The 20,594-nt window shown below is 33.1% G+C and overlaps 3 protein-coding genes across 3 annotated transcripts; 2 read left to right on the top strand and 1 right to left on the bottom strand.

The window, feature by feature from the left end:
• Nucleotides 1–3,261: 3,261 nt before the first annotated feature.
• Nucleotides 3,262–5,602, bottom strand: LOC114369980 (protein YIPF1 homolog). Its single transcript, XM_028327260.1, has 6 exons — nt 5,546–5,602; nt 5,409–5,439; nt 5,039–5,119; nt 4,740–4,929; nt 3,944–4,211; nt 3,262–3,747 (listed from the first exon to the last, which is right to left on the bottom strand). The coding sequence occupies exons 1-6, from the start codon at nt 5,600–5,602 to the stop codon at nt 3,541–3,543; spliced, it is 834 nt and encodes a 277-aa protein (XP_028183061.1). The 3' UTR covers nt 3,262–3,540.
• A 1,945-nt stretch (nt 5,603–7,547) lies between these two features.
• On the top strand, nt 7,548–14,870 carry LOC114371178 (mitochondrial Rho GTPase 1-like). The gene is made up of 14 exons (XM_028328619.1): nt 7,548–8,060; nt 8,737–8,869; nt 9,145–9,294; nt 9,416–9,592; nt 9,706–9,954; nt 10,098–10,166; nt 10,282–10,337; nt 11,953–12,034; nt 12,311–12,522; nt 12,610–12,679; nt 12,842–12,954; nt 13,481–13,631; nt 13,992–14,178; nt 14,594–14,870. The coding sequence occupies exons 1-14, from the start codon at nt 7,843–7,845 to the stop codon at nt 14,665–14,667; spliced, it is 1,941 nt and encodes a 646-aa protein (XP_028184420.1). The 5' UTR covers nt 7,548–7,842; the 3' UTR covers nt 14,668–14,870.
• Nucleotides 14,871–17,350: 2,480 nt separating this feature from the next.
• On the top strand, nt 17,351–19,740 carry LOC114370974 (putative UDP-glucuronate:xylan alpha-glucuronosyltransferase 4). The gene is made up of 2 exons (XM_028328370.1): nt 17,351–18,117; nt 18,517–19,740. Exons 1-2 carry the CDS (start codon nt 17,388–17,390, stop codon nt 19,491–19,493), a joined length of 1,707 nt encoding a protein of 568 aa, XP_028184171.1. The 5' UTR covers nt 17,351–17,387; the 3' UTR covers nt 19,494–19,740.
• Nucleotides 19,741–20,594: the final 854 nt, after the last annotated feature.

Below are 20,594 nucleotides of genomic sequence, written 5' to 3'. Positions count from 1 at the left end.
TCTCTATTATTTGGTCGACTGTCAAAGCAAATATTTTATGAAATTAGTTTTTTTCAGAACCTCCTACGGTTCCTTTTTTACTCATGAGTGCCCATTGGCTTTCATCTTTGATATCCACATCATTTCGAAGTTAATCACTAACGAGCTCTTTTTTCTAAACAACTGAATTCTGTTGTTAAGGTCATGTTATATAAATCTAACAAACCCACAGTCACAAAAGGGGTTTAGTTCATGAGCAAGATGCTTTGAGTATTATAAATTCTTTGGTATTATTTTTTATTCCTATTGATAAAAAGAAGTGTACACAGCCTTTTGAAGAAGTGGGGAGCCTGAGGAGGAAGAATATTTCAATTTTTTAGAGAATCAAAAGGAGAGTCATGATTTCAAGTGGCTTTTAGTCATAATTCGGCCAATATAAGATAATTCCTGTAGCAAATGTAAAAATTTAGAGAGTAGAGGGTAGTGGGAGATGACTATATATGGTAGACGCTTAATCATCCATTACTGGGATACATGGTATTGCAAACCTAATTAGTCTTAATCCATGTCAACATTCAACAATATAAAATGCATGCCATCGTAGTTAATTTCCATCAACACACAGAAATTTGAACACTTCCACTTTCCAAAGGTTCTCCAGGCAGGTAATTCGAGTAACCTTGTTTTCAGCTAAGAATCTGAAAATTGTTGTACATACCGTACTTAAGGAGTGTTCTTTTTGGAGGCAATGTACTTTAGGAGTGTTCGATAATGAAATACAAAATAATTGTATATATGCAGAAAACTCTATGCACAAGAAAAATAAAAATAGGATAACAACTTAGTAACAATGACAGTTCTTCAAAAACTCGTCACTCATCCCACGATCGAGAAGCACTGTTTGTATGCAGAACAGCTCTTTTAAGGAGAGAGGATTCGGTGAATTGAAGTAACTACCTACCTGTTGTGTAAGGGGTCAGGAGAGGAGGGTACTTCTCTATTAACTGTCTTGTAAGAGCCTCGAGCTGTTTCATGACTAAAGCTTTTCCACCATATTGTAAACTTGTGTGTATGTTCCACTTCTTTTCCATGTCTAGCACCTAATGCTCCATGGTTTAAACAAGAACTGCTTAATAATACTAGTATGAGCACCAAGAGACACCCCATTTGAGAAATTGACATGATTTTCCCCACTATCTTCAAAGACCATACTATTCTTCCTTAGTAGCTTCTCTGAGCAAAAGATGGATAATGAAGATCAAGATTTGAGACACCCCTTGATGTTAACACACCAGAAAGTTGAGAAGAATGCTGAGTTTAAAATAGAGATATCTGTTTCTCATTCTTACATGTGTAAAACATAGGTTTGTTGATCACAAAGAAGAAAGATCAAGGAGATTTAGTGAACCAATGCTCAAGCTCATGTCCCAATCAATTAGTAATGTCATACAGTACACCGTCTGAGGTTTAAATCAATAATTAACTCGTGTAGCATCGTTTAAGCCATATTAAAAATCTATTGATTTCTAAAATAATATCTTTACACACATGCTCACTGTTGATCTAAGTGCTTATAATAAACCTAGTTAATAATTACTCTGAATCACGGTTCATGTTAGACAATCTTTAAATGTCCCACAGCTAATTTTCATGTAACTATACCAGACATACAAGGACGATTCATAAATCAGAGCTTTGAATTTGTGCATTATGAAATGTACACATTATTGGATACCAACCAACTCTTTATCTTAATGGCAATTCTTGCCGGTGGTATTCTATTGGTCAATTTTAACTCTTAAAAAAATCCAGAATTAACCTAACCTTGTCCGTACGTGGAATCCTCAATTTCAGGATTCCTTTAGTTGATTTTAGTTTGCCCTTTTCACATACTTAAAATAACCTAGAGTGTTAATGTCTTCATTATTTGTCAAAGCATATTCCTAGGGCTACTAGGATTTCCTTTTACCTTATCTCCGGTATCTTCTTTTTTCATACAATGTAAGTGCCTCTCAAAACCAACATATTTGGCTGTTGAAGAAGCAATAGATTCAATAAGAAGCATCTTTTGCTAGGTTTTGCTAGGTTTAAGGTTTCGAGCAACGTATTTTATTAACAAGGGCTATTTCTTCTTTTGGACTGGCATGTGGCATCTTTCCATCCTTAGCCTCCTTTCTTTTGCTCGAGCAGTTGCATGAGATCTTTGTTATTACTTTTAAGTTGATCTTGTGACTTATGAGTTGTTATGATGAACATCATTTCCAATTAATTTATTACTACGTTTTGGTGGGTTCCATAGAGTAGTAATCTTACCAAGTAGTGGTATTCTGCCAAAATAAAAATAGGTCGGAGATAGGGGCATTGCATTGCCTACAAAACATAAAGTTATATTCTTTAGGTATGGTTAAATAATAGGAGTTCCTTTAAATTATAAATATTACTTTCAATCAACTTTTTACTGTTTAATTTTTAGTTATAAAAATCTATAACATTATATTATTTAATTTTTCTATATAATATAGATGAACTCTGTCAATTTTATGCATTTATGTTGATATCCGGTACAACTGATGCACTGACTTAACAACCATTTCTGTAAATTTTAGAGTTAAATAACCCTCCTTTAATATAAAGAGTTAAATAGTTTAATGTGACATATTATTTACATTTTGCAATCTGTTCCTTTCTCGTTTTTCTTTTCTCCTTTTTTTTTTTCCAGATCTCAGTCATTTCATCTCATGTACAGTTCTTCTAAAATCTATCAATATGATAAATCCTTCTTTAAGCTCAAAAGGGAAAAAATTAATAGTTGATGATTTTTTTTTTGAAAAAAAATTGATATAAATGATCTTTCAAAAAATTTATTTGTAATTATTTTATAGAGAAAAGCTCAAGGCCAAAGGTCCAAACTTTAATATCCATCTATGCCATGGATGTATATTTACAAAGTTATTCAGTTTCATTGATTGTGGAGTGTAAATATATCGAAATAAGTAATATATGTTGGCAATAAGTTTGAGGTGGGAATTAGTGCAAAGATTTCCTATATTGAAGAGGCTGTGATGCAGATTTCTCTTGGTCAATCTTGCATATTTCGCCGCCAACTAGTTTGACCATTGCTTAAATCGATGATTCAATCAAAATACTGCAGTGCTCATGTGATTTGGCAACATATTTTGAGAGAGGCTAAAAATAATAAGTGAAATTCACAATGTAGTTCATTATAGAATACTTTGCTAGTACTTTCACACACAAAATTTTCTCATGTATTTTAGCACAAGATTGGTGAGCTTGTATCCGTATGTCAACTCTAAAGGGTTCTTGCAAGAAGGACATGTTAGACATGTAATATAACAAATGACTCAAACATTTGCCTGTAGTTATCCAACGTACAAACTATTTTTATTTGCCTCTATATCGCCATGAATGAATTAAATGACAGTTTAATCTGATAACCGCATTTCACCTACAAATTATATAACTAAATTTAAAACAGCAAAAAGTTCTCTCTTCGTTATCTACAATTCATTGATGCTGAATGATGATAATACTACTTTCCTCTCATACTGTTACTGTGAAGAGGCAGACCTTTAATGCGACAGCTAGAGCCAACTGCAATACAAAAATGCTAGCAACAATCAAAACCCATCTTTCACCTGCTGACATAATATGTGCTCGGAGGTTTAGTGCCACAAAAGTTGCTGACATGAACCCAGCCACACCAGCAACCATCCATCTGAATATCTCCAATGGCACAACAGACATACACTGCACCAAACAAAGGAAAATGTTAAATTTCATATTCTTTTTTAACTGCAAATGTTTGTTGTTAATATTGTTAATTTTTGTTAGCGGGAGATTTAAACTCACGACCTCTTCTGCCTTTACCACTAAAACAATCTTATATCTCCGCCAAATTTCATACTATATTGAAATAGAGAAACTTTAAGAAGCAATAACTCACCAGTGCTGGAATAAAGACAAACAAGGAATATCCATAGAGACAGAGTAGTTGGACAAAGCCCGATGGTACAGAGAAGTACTTGAGGATTACATACAAACAAAGAGGAACAATGGTGACATAACCATAGAACAAGCCGGCAGACCAAGTCACCAGATTTATGTCATAGTTCCATTCCTGGTCCTTCAGTTTGTGAGCTATGTATGTCACAAATGTGCCAATAGATGCTGCTACAAATATTAATGTGGTGCAAATCCAGAACGGTCCATACCTGTACACATTTATAGTGAAATCCAAATCATGTGTTGTCACACAGATAAATACTTTTTATGGCAAAATAATAAGTATTTGTTCTCCAAAGTTCAAATATATTAGACCTTGGTATTTATAATGTGTTTGGTTTGGCAGTAGAAAATCATGATGAGTGCAAAAATCATGGTGAGTTCACCATAAAAGCAACCATTTGCTGCTTCTAAAAATTATGGTGAGATCAACTCACCACCAATCCAAACACACTCAGAGGATACTACAATGAAATAACATGAGAAATGAAACAAAACCATCACACGATTAAGTGGAGCACAAATTATTAGAAACGAATCAACAACAACCAAGTTGGACAAAGGGGGTTAATGCTAATGTTAACCATTAACTTCACTCTTCCCGTTAATAAATATCAACTAAAACATAAGAATTACCAAAGATGATGTAACTATATATCGTGTTGGTAGTGTAATGTTAATAACCACTAACCTGTCAGTTAAATAAGCAACAATTACAAGGAATCAAGCGAGCTTACAAATCAGGGTGGGAAGCAGTTTTTTCATTGAATGTTCCATTGAATGGATAGAGTGAGTCTTTAATCCTGTCTAGAACATCTATAGTGTCAACATCAAAGTATGGTTTGTAAGAAGCAAGTGAGAAAGCCTTAAACCAACCACTCTGCTGCTGGGGTTCATCAGAACCAGACACTGGTTTTGAAAACGTATCTACATAACACAAATAAAAAACAGTGACACAACTCTTGTTGCAATTATAAGTAATCAATTACAACATAACTATATGTATAAAACATAAACAAACAAGATCATCAAATACCATCAACATCACGTGGATGTCTCGAGCCACCACCAATCTTGCCCTGTGCTCCAGATGGAGGAAATGTCTGAAGATTTGAATCTACACAAATCAATACAAAAGTAATTGACAAACCAAAAAAATGATAAAATCAGTGCTTAACACAGAAAAACAAATTGTTAGTTTGGTTAGAAATGCAACTTAGAGGGATTCGAACCCACAACCTTATTTTATAAGCACCAACCACTGTATCAATCTTATATGTCTAAAGAAACCCGAATTGTAATTTATAAATATACACTATAACTTTGTTTAAGAACCATGTAACATAGTTTTATGATTTTGTTTGTCCAATAACAAAGACAAGATTATAAATTACTATGACAGTGACCTGAGAATTGGAAGGGTGGAGGATCAACAGCCTGCATGAAATTGAGAATAAAAACTGTGATGATAATATAATGTATAGAAATTAATGACAATGGAAGATGAATTGAATTGCAAGAAGGATTGATGATGAAGACTCACAGGTACAGATCCTGAAACCTTTTGGCTATCGATGGAGGTGTAATTTCCTGACATCATTTTCGTGATTTTCAATACCTCCCTTTCACTTGAACGTTGTTTTCTTTAACTCATGCTCTCTTCTCTACGTTGATTATTTCTCATGCACGTGTAGACGCGATTGTGTAATTGGGCCCGCCTACATATTTGGACTAGACCACGATAACTGATCCGTTAGGCTCTTTTTTTTTTATATTTTTATTAACCTTTTTTTATATTAAATGTATGGGATTCTAATTATTTTTTTATCTCTCCCAACCCACTGAATTTGAAATTTATAATACTGTTTAACCAGCTGAATTAAACTTCCTTAGTTATAAGAAATGTTACAAAGAGAGATAAAATTGTTGAAAATCATGAATGACCAATTGACTATTTAAGGTAAAAATTCATCATTTCATGTAATATAATAGACTCAATACAAATAGGACTTAAATCAAAGACGTGAGTCGACTAGCAAAAGATCTAGATGTACAAAATTAACTTATCTACGGATGAACTGTTTCTCACAGTTGTTTAACAAATTCTGAATATCTAGGCAGCGTCGTAGTGTATCTCCAACTTCATTGTTTGTGAAGTGCCTTTTGATTAAAGCCTCCACGTTTTCTTTGCAATCTGTCTCCACTATGATAAGTGCAAACTCGAAATCCATTTGAGAGCCAATGCTTCTACTTCTTGAGGTGTCAGATCTCCTTGGTAGACTTGAGTTCTTGCAGCAATAATAAACCTCCCTCAGGAGTCCCTTATACAAGCTGAAATGCCAAAATTTGTTGTGTCCTTCATCATTTTGCATCTTCATTGCATTTCAAGTAATGGTCTGTGGGTGGAATCCAGAGATAGTTATTTCTGCTGATGCTAGCTTGCTGCGTGTGCAGTGGTGGTTCTTTACAATGAATTTGCTTCCAGTCGAGGTAATGTAAGGCAAGTTGTGTAACAACATGGCTGGGCTTTTGGACTCCTTCCCAAAGCTTCTCGTTCCTTTGTCTCCAAATACACCAAATGAAGGCAACAAATTTGTCAATATTGGCACTGCTATAGGAACCCAGAATGTGAAAAATAATCCCCTTTATGTCATCAAAGTTGTTGGACAAAGCTTGAAGAAATTGCCATAAGCCAGATTCCATCCAAAGTTTCTGAGCTTGATCACAATCCACGAACGTGTGCCAATCTGTTTCGATGCAATCATCACAGAAAGGGCCATTAGTTTATTGTTTTGCACTATTTGTGTAAAATTCCTTTTTTAAACAATTCACTGCTAATATATTTCAAAATGAGCAACATTTATACCATTTTATTTTTCATTCATATATACTTGCATAAAAACTATTAGTATGAGGCATCAAAGAAAAAAATCAATGCTTTTTTATGGTATGAAATAAAGTATACCTTAATTGATAGGTAAAGACTAAACTTTTAAGAGGTAAAAATTATAAAGTAAATTCATGAGTAGATATATTTAAAAGATTGATTAGTATATTTAAAAGATTGATATAACATGATGTGATATGATTCATGAGTTTAATCACTTATTAGCAAATATGAATAAATATCAGCAGTAGAAAGATGTCAATCCATAGATCTAAATATATTAAGTGATTATTATTTTTGTTAAAAAATAATTGATTCATCCAAAATAATATTGGAAAGACTGAAGTATCCGCTAACTAAATTAAACTTCATTTAGTACATATATTAAATAATATTTGGTACACAATTATAGAATATTTCACGTTAATTCATTATAAATAAGGTAACAAAAGGCCACAAGATGTATATAAAAAATATGTGAACTCAATTATAGTTAAAGGGTAAAATTCTGTAAGGTTATAAGATTTCATATATAATCATTCAATTTTGTTAAAAGAAACATTACTTTATTATTAGTATTTTTTATTTTTCTAAAGAAGCTTGCCTTTTTTATTTTGTGTGTATATATATATATAACTTGAGTTGAAGGAAAAAAGGTAGCAGATACACACAAAGTTAGCGTAGAAACGACTAAAAAGTAATGGTACTTGGTAAACGACAGTCGTTTATTGAAAAGGGCAATTTCGTGCTAGTGTAGTGTGGGTACCCTTACCCTGAGGTGCAAGACAAGTAACGTAACGGTGCTTACAAATATTAACAGCGGAAGAAGTGAAGGGCCCAGACGGCCACCGTCTAGGGTAGGGTTAGGGTTTTAATTTTCGCCACACAACAACAACAGACGCTACCTCACTGCTTCCGTTTACGGATTTCAATCGCTTCGACTCGCAGCTCCCATGGCAAAAGCTACTTCCGGAACCGTCAATCCTCACAGCCGTACCGGAGTTCGGATTGTCGTCGCCGGAGACCAGGGCACCGGAAAATCTAGCCTCATCATCACGGCCGCCGCCGAAAACTTTCCGGTGAATGTACCACCGGTGTTGCCTCCCACGCGGTTGCCTGAAGATCTGTATCCGGATCGCGTGCCTATCACCATCATCGACACCTCTTCCCGGTACCGAACTTTAACTCTCTGATATTTTCATACTCCTGAGATATTCCTTAGCGACGGACGTGCGATTCGTTCGAGTACGCTAGTGCCTTTTCTATTTCAAGTTAGGATTCGAGTGGAACGTTTTGAATAGCGGTACTGGGTTTTGTTTATTGTTGTGATTCGAGTAGATTTATTTATTATTGGAGTTTCGGAGTTGATGTTTCACTTTGGAGCTAGCCTTTGTTCCCGAATGTTCTTCCTTGAAAGTTGAAACTAATTTGGCTATTTGGTTTTTGAGCTGTTTACTGATCAGTTATTGCCAAATTAAAGTACAAGTGCATTTTATATGCATTGTAATCTCTTAGAAATGCAATTTTATGCTTATATATTGATTCAGTTTATTTCGAAACTTGTTGGTCATGGGTTCGAATCCGGAAACAGCCTCTTTGCATATGCAAGGGTAAGGCTGCGTACAACATCCCTCCCCCATACCTTCGCATAGCGAAGAGCCTCTGGGCAATGGGGTACGAAGTTTTTATTAATCTCTTTTTTTTTAAGGAAAAAAAATTCGTTTCTCAAAATTAATCTTCAGCTAAGCATGCACAAGTTATCTTTTGCTATGTGGGATCTGAATGTCTTCATCTGTCCATTCTATTATGTTTATTATTTATTGTTGTTGTTGTTGTTGTTAATGCAGTGCTGAGGATAGTGATAAAGTTGCTGAAGAATTGCAGAGGGCTGACACAGTTGTCCTTACCTATGCATGTGATCGGCCTGAGACACTTGAAAATCTTAGTATATTTTGGCTTCCACATCTTCGCAAACTAGAGGTTCTGCTCTTTTTTATTTTTGCCTCTCCAGTGGCTATATGTTAAATTGAGGCTCCTTTTTTTATTTTTTAGAAATTGAGGGGAAAAAGGATACAAAAAATAAAAATATTCATAATGAATGGTAGGGGAAAGATCCAAATAAATTATTGCAAATTGTTAAAACCAGTTATGCTCTTTTATCATGTGAAAAAATCTACTCTTGTGCTCATGCTTGCATACATCTCTTCATCTTAGTGTTTATATGCATGATGTAGATTTTTGAATTTAATGATCAGGTGAAAGTTCCAGTTATAGTAGTTGGTTGTAAGCTTGATTTGAGAGATGAGAATCAGCAGGTGAGCCTAGAACAGGTGATGTCACCAATAATGCAACAGTTCCGAGAGATTGAAACTTGCATTGAGTGTTCAGCATCTAGGCATATTCAGGTATCTTTTATACTAACCATTGCAATCAAACTACTTGTTTTGACATCTTATTTTAAACTTCTGATCAATTATATTTTTTATTTTGTTTCATACAATTTGCTATTATATTTTCTTGTTGAAGGTCCCCGAAGTTTTCTACTATGCACAGAAGGCCGTGCTTCATCCAACAGCTCCATTATTTGATCAAGAGTCACAAACTCTAAAGCCTCGATGCGTGCGAGCCTTGAAGCGGATTTTTATCCTTTGTGATCATGACAGAGATGGTGCCCTTAGTGATGCTGAGCTGAATGACTTTCAGGTTGCATTTCCCCTTTTAAGATGACATTATTAAGCATCAAAATATTTCTATTATGTTATGGTAAGGTAGTTTGTTTATATGATTTGTGAAAAAGCTAACAAACCATTCAACAGGTTAAATGTTTCAATGCTCCTTTGCAACCATCTGAAATTGTGGGTGTAAAGAAGGTTGTACAAGAAAAATTGTCTGAAGGGGTGAATGAACGTGGACTTACTTTGACTGGATTCTTATTTCTTCATGCCCTTTTCATAGAAAAAGGGCGTCTTGAGACAACATGGACTGTGCTCAGGAAGTTTGGATATAATGATGATATCAAGCTTGCTGATGATCTAATTCCACCTATAAAACGTGCTCCTGATCAGGTATTTCTTTGGAGATGAATTGTGACCTGACATGTTATGTGCATTGTGAGTGACAGAAATTTTTTTATACCTGTCTGAAAATAATCTGTGGATGATTAGGAATTTTGTCGTCTTCTGATCAAGATTGACTTTGATGTCTGCAGAGTGTGGAGCTGACAAATGAAGCAATTGAGTTTTTGAGGGCAATTTTTGATGCGTTTGATAGTGATGGGGTATGTCAATTCTTATTTTCAGATATTTACTCAGATGATTTTTTTTTTATGCAAGTTACAAATGGTACCTTGCCGAATTCTTCTTGAAATTGGGCAATACTTTTTGTTCCTTCAGGATGGGATGTTGAGACCTCGTGAAATCGAAGAATTATTTTCTACTGCCCCGGAAAGGTAGATTGCTTTCTGTCATATTATTATCCACCATTCTATGGTAGATTGCTTTGCATTAGTTTCTTCTTGAATTGGTAATGGGTGCATTGTGATGTGGAATTTATCATATTTTGTTATTTTTCAAATCCATGTATGCTATGAGGATCTGTTATTTACTGAAGATGCAGAACTGATCACAAGAGGGGTTGAATTGTAACCCTAGGTAAATTCAGCAACCTGAAACTTATGCTCCTGGGCTAGTTCTCAAGTATAGCTTGAAGGTCAAAAGAGCACTAAAGAAGATTACAAGTACTGAGAAGATCGAGTCTTCTCCGGTTTGAATAAAAGGATACTTTTAATATTTATAAGAATATTCTGAACCTTAGGATATCTTTATACAAGTTAATCAAGAAACATTTTGAATAATTTTTTGAATCATTTAACATTTTACTTGAACCAATGTTAAACAAGAGCTTTCAATTATTTTCAAATTATATCAGATATAAGCGACTCCAATCAGAATTGCTTTTCAATCAACAAAGAGTAAAGATTGGGAGGTAAATAGTCGGAAGATTTTAACACTGATTCATCCTTGTCCACCTGGCCTATGTCTAATCCCCACCTACCTGGTGGGATTTTCCCTATCTTCAACTGTCTTTTTACCATGTAGGAAGTCTCTGCATGGTTACAACTGTACTCTTTGTTCATAATAGACTCTTCAGGGCTCAGGCCAAAAGCATAGTGTTCTTTTATCACTAGGTCTCTTCTGGGTTATTACACCAGTATTGATTGCTATTTGAAAGCCTCTTTAGGCTAACGACTTTCACACAAATCTAGCACTCACAGTGCTTACAATGGGTTACAGAAGATAAAAGGTGTTCACTTTAAGAATCACTCAGTGGATGAACTTTGAAGAACTTGGTATGTCAACGAGAAGATGTTAAGAGAGATTATTTCATAGTCGTATTTGTTTATGACTCCTCTGGCTTGAATCTTTAAGTGCCTAGACCTTTTAAAGATGCATTTTATTTCTTTTCAGTGATGAGTAGTCATTATTTCATCCTCTTTGGCATTATTCTTTGTTACTCATCTCTGCACACATATTTATCTAAGCTTGTACTTCCTTGTAGCTTGTATTTTTTTTAAATTGGGGCCACATCTTCTGAGTTTCTCTTGGTTTACTTCAGAAGTTTTGAAGTCTTCTGAATTGTTCATAGATTATTTGTTTTAAATATCTTATCTTCTCAACACTCAACCCTCTTTGGAGTTTATCCGATGGACTGCTTTATTTCTGTTGGGGTTTGAGTAATAGAGTCTGATCTAACATTTTCTCCATTAAATGTTCTATTTTGATCTTGAAACCTGCTATTTGCTTACAATATAGTAAAACACTCAACAGTCAGGTTAGATAACTTAACAGTGAAAATAATTTGGCTCATATTTGGCTTTGTTAATCAGTTAAACCAGGCCACAAGTCATGAGAGAGTTTGAACTTAGCTTATACTTCTAATTTTGGTTCTTCAATGTTCTTACAAACTCTAGCTATGACATTTTTCTATTTATGCATTTCTCGAGTCTGAATGTCCATAAGAAACCTTGCCAGTGTTATTTGATATTTTATTGTTTTGAATTGCAGTCCTTGGACTGGAATTCCATATGAGGACGCTGCAGAAAAAAATGCATTTGGAGGACTATCACTAGAAGCGTTTTTGTCAGAGGTGCGCAAGTCTCTTATCTTTATCTCTCTTCCCTGCATTTTTTTGAATGTTAGTTTTAGAAGAATTGCGGGCTTTGCTTGGGAGTTTTATCACTCAATTAATTTGTATGCATTGAGAATCAAGGTTGCTTAAGTTTTATGTGCTCCATTAATGTTATCTATTCCTGTAATATGTATGTATGACTATATATCTGGTGTGTACCTTTTAATTGCATATAGTATTTTATTTTCATTGAATTGTCATTATTGTAACAAATATATTACTTTCTCTGGACAGTGGGCACTTATGACACTTCTAAACCCAACTTTTAGTGTGGAGAATCTGATATACATTGGTTATCCTGGTGATCCATCATCTGCTATTCGTGTGACTAGGAGGCGACGCATGGATCGCAAGAAGCAGCATTCAGACAGAAATGTTTTGCAGTGCTTTGTTTTTGGGCCTAGGAAGGCTGGAAAATCTGCATTATTGAATTCTTTTATTGGAAGGTATTTTTCTTTTATGTTACCTTGAAGCTTCTTTCTAATATAACTTCCAACACCATATACCTTATCATTGTTGAATCAATAATGCAGGCCATATTCTGAAAGTTACAATCCAACCACTGAAGATCATTATGCTGTAAATGTAGTTGATATTTCTATGGTAAGTGATACTTGATTGACATTTGACAAATGCTACTACTTATTGTGCAAAACCAGTTAGCCTCTCCCATGTGTTCCAGTACCAGCCCCTGCTTCGATTGTATTCATTTTATGTCTTGGCTTTTGTTTCTTCTCTAAATGTGTTTTATTATATCATTTGCAGGAAAACAAAAAATATCTTGTTCTGAGAGAGATTCCTGAAGATGGAGTGAGGAAGCTCCTGTCCAATAAGGAGTCTTTGGCCTCATGTGACATTGCAGTTTTTGTTCATGACAGGTGACCACTGATATTAAAGATCATTATATGATATAAGTTATAGATTATCCTTGTTACAGAAATAGTATGAAAAATACTTTGGTCGCATTTGTTAAGTTTCCAATGATCCACATATTTATTTTCTGTTTTCTTTTAGTATATGCATCAGTAGAGGATAAATTTCACTGTTAAATAATTTGTTTAAAATATTTTTAGCTTATATACTTACTATATTTCAGCATCATAATTCATAAGCACATAGAAGAAATCTGTTGTTCATTGGATGAACTTCCTAAAACAGCTGAAAGAAGCAATTTCTGGGTTCTTTATAAATTAACATTTGCGACTTACAAACATTAGTTTTAAACAACATAAAAGTAGGATGCTCAATATTTGCATGATATGTATTAAAAAGTCACTGATTAAAGTGGTGACTCGTCAATTGTATTTTTAATTAACTATCATTTCATGATCATGTGGTTTGGACAACTCATTACATGCTTGGAAAATTTTGTTTGTATAATCGCTGACAAGATGTTCATTTAAGGTCTGATGAATCCTCATGGAGAACATCGTCTGAACTGTTGGTTGAAATTGCTAGCCATGGAGAAGATACTGGCTTTGAGGTGCCCTGCCTGATAGTTGCAGCTAAAGATGATCTGGATTCATTTCCAATGGCTATACAGGAGTCAACTAGGGTATTTTTATTGAATTTTCATTTGCACTGTTGTGTGCATAATTGAGGGTGATATACTGTACATAATTATTGGATGGTTAAATAAGAAACTATTAAAAGTGAATATGGCACGTTTTGAAATTATGATTTTATTCAAACTCTGAAAAGCAATATATAGCAAATTCAAAATAGTCTTATATTCACACTGAATTATTGAAAAGTATAGCAACGAGTATTTGAACAGATTATCAACTAAATATCTTATTCTGTTATCTTAGCATATGAAATTGTAACAAGTGTGCTTGATGCTGAGAAATTTTCAAGCAACTAATTTGTTATGGATAAATTGCAATGTCACTTGACATGTCAATGTATTTTGTAGGTTAGCCAAGATATGGGAGTAGAGGCTCCTATACCCATCAGTGTGAAGTTAGGAGATTTCAACAGTCTTTTTCGTAAAATTGTAACGGCTGCTGATCATCCTCATTTAAGCATTCCAGAAACTGAAGCTGGAAGAAGCCGCAAGCAGTACCACAGGCTTATTAATCGATCTCTTATGGCTGTTTCAGGTATGTCATTTTTCCATTACACTTGTATCTACAGTGTTTATTATTATTTTCCATTATTTCTTTCTTTTTTTTCATTTTTCATCCGAGCTGTTCAGTTTCATGTTATTGTGATTTCTTGTTCGGTAGATTGTTGCTTGGAATTTAGGGATTATTTAGCCAATGAATCATCAAAATCAAATTGTAGTAATTGAGTAAATAAATGGGAGTTACCGAAGCCATACATTTCAAGCTTGCCTTCAGAGCCACTTTATGTTCTTGTCATTCTTGTTTCATTGAGTATTGTATAGACTTGTCAAAAAGTAGAATAGGCTTTTATTCGGAGCTTTGATTTAATAAACAAACTGTCATCTTTCTATTTTATGCTTCCTCAATTTTGTTTCAACGTGTAATGTTACTTCATTACTTCCTATTGCAGTTGGAGCTGCGGTGGTCGTAGTTGGGCTGGCAGCTTATAGGGTATATGCTGCAAGGAAGAATGCGTCTGGTTAAAAGACAGATTTTGTGAATGGATCAATGTCCATTAGTTTGATCTGAATGCAGCCTGCTCCTGGCTAGATATGTCAAGTTCAACATTCAGTTGGTTTTTTTATGCCATCTGTTGTAGAGTTTGCTATTTCATTTTTATAAAATCACTATTTCATTTTTCTTTGTCGAGGTTGAATTGAATTAGCATAATTTTTTTCTTCTTCAAATTACCGTAGTGTTGACTCTTGGCAAACATACCAATTCGTACAAGTAATGTTAAGTTTTTACTGTTTTAACACAAAAGAAATAATAAAAAAAATTAAATAATTATTACATAATTTTAATATATGATTTTAATATATAAATAAGGTATGCATAACACTTATCATATATGTATATGTTTCTTCTTGTTTGTTTGGGGCTTCGTGGTAGTAATATACACAATAATGAGATATACTGTCAGGTCCAGTTAATTACTCTGAAAGAATGAAAGCAAGCTCTGTATTGAAGATTGCAATTGAGACCCTTTATCCGTGCGCGAAGTTGGCGTTCAAGTGGTTAGAAATTGTTTTCTCAGCTTTTAAAAAGCGTCGTTTTTTTTTCTTCCCGTGTGTTTGAATCAGCAATTATGGGCAGGTTCTCACAATATTCACAAATCATATATTCAGTGTAATGATTGTACACATTATATAATTAAATTTAGTGTCAACACGTTTTGATTCCAATAAAATGTACGAGAGAAAAATTTACTATAGTTTGGATAAATTTCTTAATGAGCACTCAGGCAAAAATTAAGGAGGTAAAATAAACTTATTATTCAAGGTGAAATTAGTTTGTGTATTTCAACTTGTGAAAAAGTTAAACGAGTTAATTTTTACAAAGGCTGTATAAATTAATTTGAAGTTATGGCTGAAGTTTGATTTATTTTTCGTCAAATGTATCCGGTACGAACTAACAGTTACACGCAGGTTTTGCCAATGCTTTTAGTGCGTAAAATTTGTAGTGAAATGATCGTACATAATGATTATTAAATTTAGTCTAATAATGATTTGATTATAACGAAGTGTAGAGGAAAATGTTAATATATATTATAAACTAACTATAAATTTGATTATAAATTTCTGAATTGAATGAATTACGGAGGTTAATTAAATTAAATTTCTACTAGTTAAAATTAATTTAAATTAAATTATAAAAAATTGTGTGTGTGTGTGATTAGGAGTTTTAAAAAATCAATATATATATATATATATATATATATATATATTTTAAAAAAATTATAAAAAAATAATTGTATTTTTTAAGTTACTTTAAGAATAATTCTTAATAGATATTTTATTCAATATATCTTTGTACATATGAAAACTACTAATCTATAATTTTTAATAAAATTTTAAAACTGTTTGATACTTTATAAGAAAAAATCTATTTAATGTGTAGCATATTTTTATAAATATTTATTGAGAACCTTGTTTAACCCTAAATCGTATGGTAATTGTTTTATGATAATGGCATAAATGACTAGGTTGGAGTCCATAAAAAAGAACATACATAAAATCCTTAGTTCATGTCAATCACATGTCATCTTACTGTGTCAATATTTACAGTTGGATTTCTAACATGAGATTGGATTATTGGTGTTCACAACATGCACAGCAGGTCCAGGAGGGAATTAATTTTGCAACAAATTAGTTAGCAGGTTATAATCAGCAATTTTGTGGCGTATCATGCAGGTACATCATATGAGACCAGTCCCCCTAAGAAATAGTTACGCATTATCAAACAATTGCCGTCACTTGTATGCACTGTAATTTTCAGCCACAATATTTACATGTATTATTTCGAATCAAACAAAAAATTTCTCCTATAGAAGATAATTATCATCTAAACCAAAGGAAAAGAAGCCTCCCTTACCCTTCTTTCAAAAGTAAAAGAAAATATTTACAATGTTGGTGACTCTTTTATTTTTTTAAAAATGGTCTGTTTAAAGTTGATGAAGATGTTTTATATGAAATCAATTATGGTTACTTAAAATGTAGCGGAAAAGAAAATATATTATCAATGGATCATGATTCTCTCATAGTCTCATAGCACATGATTGGGTGTGAAATGGGTGTAGAAAAAGAGAGGGAGAAAGGGAAGAGAAAAAAAGAAGAAAAAAAAGAAGTGAAAATGTGATATTTAATGAGTAATGTGATAGAAAAAGGAAAAAAAAAAGATAATGAAAGAAGAAAAACTGTAATTGGAATACGTTCTCTAACACACAACACACTGGAACTGGTTAGTACTTATCACATTTTTTTATTTTATCAAGAATACATCAATAATTTTAGTTATGTCAAACAATCTACCCATACCCTGTAACAAAATAGAATCATTCCGTAAGGATTTTTTTGTTCATTAATTAATAAAATATTGTGTGCACGTGTCGATCATGAGCGTGACAGAAAGCACCTCTAAGTCTAACATACTGTCATACAAAAGTTGGATTCAGATTATTTTTTTTCAGGGTATCAGCCGAACGATTAATTTCTTAAAATAAAGAGATTCATTTAAAAGATAAACTTTTTTTTTCAATAAATACTCTTTTATATACACACGAAAATTAAATCCATAACTATATACATAATTATTTGAGAAGCATATCACACACTTAATTAGTTAATTTGGATTTAGAATCTGATGAATATAAATATATATCCTTATTATAGAACTTCCACAAATGCAAAACTTGGAACGAAATTATGGCTTCCAAGTCTTCTTCCTCTTCTCATTTGTCTAAGCAAAAAGCGTTTCTCATTCTCTCACTCTTCTCCATAGGCCTCTTGCTCTCTCTGCTTTCAATGAAGCCAAAAAGAGTCTCCAATGTCACAAGCAAATTTGAGGTAGATAAAAGAAAGCCTTCTTGGTTTGAAGTCATAGAGAAAAACTATGCTAGCAAGAGGATCAATGTAGGTCTAGTTAATGTTGATACAAGAGTAGATGGTGGTCTATATGAGCAGCTACATGCACTACACCCACAAGTGGAAATAGTGTCCGTTGATTTTGATCATGTTGATGAGAGCTTGAAATGGAAAGACTTTTTCCCTGTGTGGATTGATGAAGATAAAAAATGGGGTGGTCCAAAGTGCCCTGATTTGCCAATGCCAACTTGGGAAGAGTACCGAGATCTCAATGTGGTGGTGGCAACAGTTCCATGTGGAAAAAGGGATGTGTTTAAGTTGCAAGTTAATTTGGTGGTGGCTAATTTGGCAGTGGATAGTGGATGGGTGAATAATTTGGATGCTTATGAACCTGTATATGTTGTGTTTATTGGGTCATGTGATCCCATGATGGATATTTTCAAGTGTGATGACCTTTTGTTGCATCAACCAGGTGAGTATTGGGTGTACAAGCCTGATTTGTTCAGCCTCAGAAACAAAATGCTTATGCCTGTTGGTTCCTGCCTGATTGCTCCTGGCTATGCAGAAACGGGTATATTTTCTTTCCAATCAATGAACTATATACATAACATATCTAATTTATTTATTTTGGTCAAATTTTAATTAACTAATTTTTTTTTCAAGACATAATTTCAAAATGAATTGATATATATTTTCTTCTTGTCATTTCCCCACATATACTCTAGAGAAAAGTATAAAAAAATAAAGAAGAACCTTATATATTGTAGAGGATTCTATTTTCCTATGTTCCTTTTTTATTATATATGAATATTAATACGATGAATTCTGCTTGACTTAAAGAAGAAGTATTGTAGATGGTTCGTAACAATAAAAGTTTAATTAATGAAGAATTAAGGCATTTTGGTTATTATCATTCTGGTTCCAAAAAATTAATAAAGAATTAAGGTATTTTGGTTATTATCATTTGCAGGTAAGGAGGTAATTAGGAGGGGCTATATGTCACAATCACCAGCGACATTGAATTACAATTACACCATTTCAAAATTAGCCTATGTGACAGTTCTCCACTCTTCAGAAGCTTATGTGTGTGGTGCAATAGCTCTAGCACAAAGCATCCTTCAACACAACAACAACAACAACAACTACACCAAATTAGACCTACTCCTCCTTGCTGATGAATCCATTGGTTACAAATCTATAAGGGGTCTAAAAGCTGCAGGGTGGAAGATCAAACGCATCAAACGTATCTTAAACCCCTATGCCCAAAAGGGTTCATACAACGAGTGGAACTATAGCAGGTTACGTATATGGCAACTCACCATGTATGACAAAATCATTTTCCTAGATGCTGATCTTCTAGTTTTGAAGAGCATTGATGGTCTCTTTGCTTACCCTCAATTATCTGCTTCACCTAATGACTTCTCCTTGTTCAACTCGGGGTTAATGGTCATTGAACCATCCACGTGTATGTTTGAGGACTTGATGAAGAAAAGTTTGGAGGTGAAATCATACAATGGTGGTGACCAAGGTTTGGTCAACGAGGTGTTCACGTGGTGGCACAGGTTGCCAACAAAAGTAAACTACTTGAAGAGTTTTGAAGAGAGAGAAGGGAATGATGTGAAGGAGGAGATTCCTGAGGACTTGTATGTGATGCATTACTTGGGTTTGAAGCTGTGGATGTGTTATAGAGATTATGACTGTAACTGGGACATGAATGAACTTCATGTTTTTGCTAGTGACTTGGCTCACCACATGTGGTGGCAGGTTTATGATGCCATGCCCAAAGAGTTGAAATCCTATTGTGGACTTACTGAGAAGATGGATGAGAGGATAGTGCAAAGGAGAAGAAGAGCAAGAAGTGCCAATTTGTCTGATGGGCATTGGAAGATTGAGGTTAAGGATCCTAGAAGGACACATTATGAGGATTTGAATTATAGTAGGGAGTGACTATATGAGCATGCATGTGTGTGAGGTCATTTGGGACTAATTAAACTCGAGGTTTCTGGCAAGAGCTTTAGCAATAGCATCTGGCCTAGCTATCATGTTAGAATTAAGTCAATTTAATTAATATACATAATTAAAACTATGTAAAAAATAAACATTTTCTTACATTTCATTTGATTTGCATGTTTTTATATTCAAAATAGTCCTGAAAAGATTTTGTCATCAAATACTTGATGTAATTATATACTCACTTCATGCTGTTGATTACATGTTAACGTTTAATTAATTTAGTTATTATTATTATTATTATATAGTACTTAATTAATAATATAAAATATTAATTATTATGCAACTACATCATCAATTAAAAATGAGAAAAATAATTGAAAAAGTGCGAGGAAATTAAAAATAAGTGAAAAATAATAAAAGAAAAAAAAAACTCGTATTCAATTATGATCATTATTTAAACATAATAAATAATCAGAAAAAAGTTATGCATTACAAAAAGTTTTATACAATCATCCAATTACAATCAATTATGTATGATAAGTTTATTCACTTTTAAAATAATTATTTTAAAGTAATTTAAATGATTATTTGTGATTAAATGACGATATAAAATTCATAAATAATCTATAAAAATATCTCCAATAATTTTCATATAAATAATCCATTTTATGTCATCTCATTTTTAAGAAATCCAATCAATTTTTCATTTCTATTATTAAGTTGCTTAACTAGAAAATATCTTCTCTCTCCAAGATTTTGTATTGTTTATCCTATATTTAATATAAATATTAAAGAACTTATAAGAAATAGTTGTTTATATAAATAATTGTCTCAAATCTTAGCAAATGGAAATCACATGTGATATATTAAAATAATATTTTTTAATAAGGAGGAATAACTTATACCAAGATGAATTCTCATAGAGTTACACTTTATTCTTATCATTAATTGAAATCTAACTAATAAAATTGATGACTTATTATAATTATTAGATTGACAGAAATAGAAAGTAAGAATAAATGAAGTATAATTCTAAAATAAAATTATTCTTAGTGTAAGTTATCCCTCCTCATTAAAAAAATATTCTTTTAGTGT

The sequence above is a fragment of the Glycine soja genome, chromosome 10 (assembly GCF_004193775.1).
Source record: "Glycine soja cultivar W05 chromosome 10, ASM419377v2, whole genome shotgun sequence".
NCBI classification, from domain to species: Eukaryota; Viridiplantae; Streptophyta; class Magnoliopsida; order Fabales; family Fabaceae; genus Glycine; species Glycine soja.
This window is presented reverse-complemented; position numbering and strand designations above follow the sequence as displayed.

Excerpts from the sequence above, each read along its gene's own strand:
- LOC114369980 (XM_028327260.1), bottom strand. The coding sequence starts at position 5,602 with ATGATGTCAGGAAATTACACCTCCATCGATAGCCAAAAGGTTTCAGGA. Across the intron at positions 5,440-5,545 it reads AGGTTTCAGGATCTGTACCT|GCTGTTGATCCTCCACCCTT; the intron begins GTGAGTCTTCAT and ends AATTTCATGCAG. Across the intron at positions 5,120-5,408 it reads TCCACCCTTCCAATTCTCAG|ATTCAAATCTTCAGACATTT; the intron begins GTCACTGTCATA and ends TGATTTGTGTAG.
- LOC114371178 (XM_028328619.1), top strand. The coding sequence starts at position 7,843 with ATGGCAAAAGCTACTTCCGGAACCGTCAATCCTCACAGCCGTACCGGA. Across the intron at positions 8,870-9,144 it reads CACATCTTCGCAAACTAGAG|GTGAAAGTTCCAGTTATAGT; the intron begins GTTCTGCTCTTT and ends TTTAATGATCAG. Across the intron at positions 10,167-10,281 it reads ATGCGTTTGATAGTGATGGG|GATGGGATGTTGAGACCTCG; the intron begins GTATGTCAATTC and ends TTGTTCCTTCAG.
- LOC114370974 (XM_028328370.1), top strand. The coding sequence starts at position 17,388 with ATGGCTTCCAAGTCTTCTTCCTCTTCTCATTTGTCTAAGCAAAAAGCG. Across the intron at positions 18,118-18,516 it reads TCCTGGCTATGCAGAAACGG|GTAAGGAGGTAATTAGGAGG; the intron begins GTATATTTTCTT and ends TATCATTTGCAG.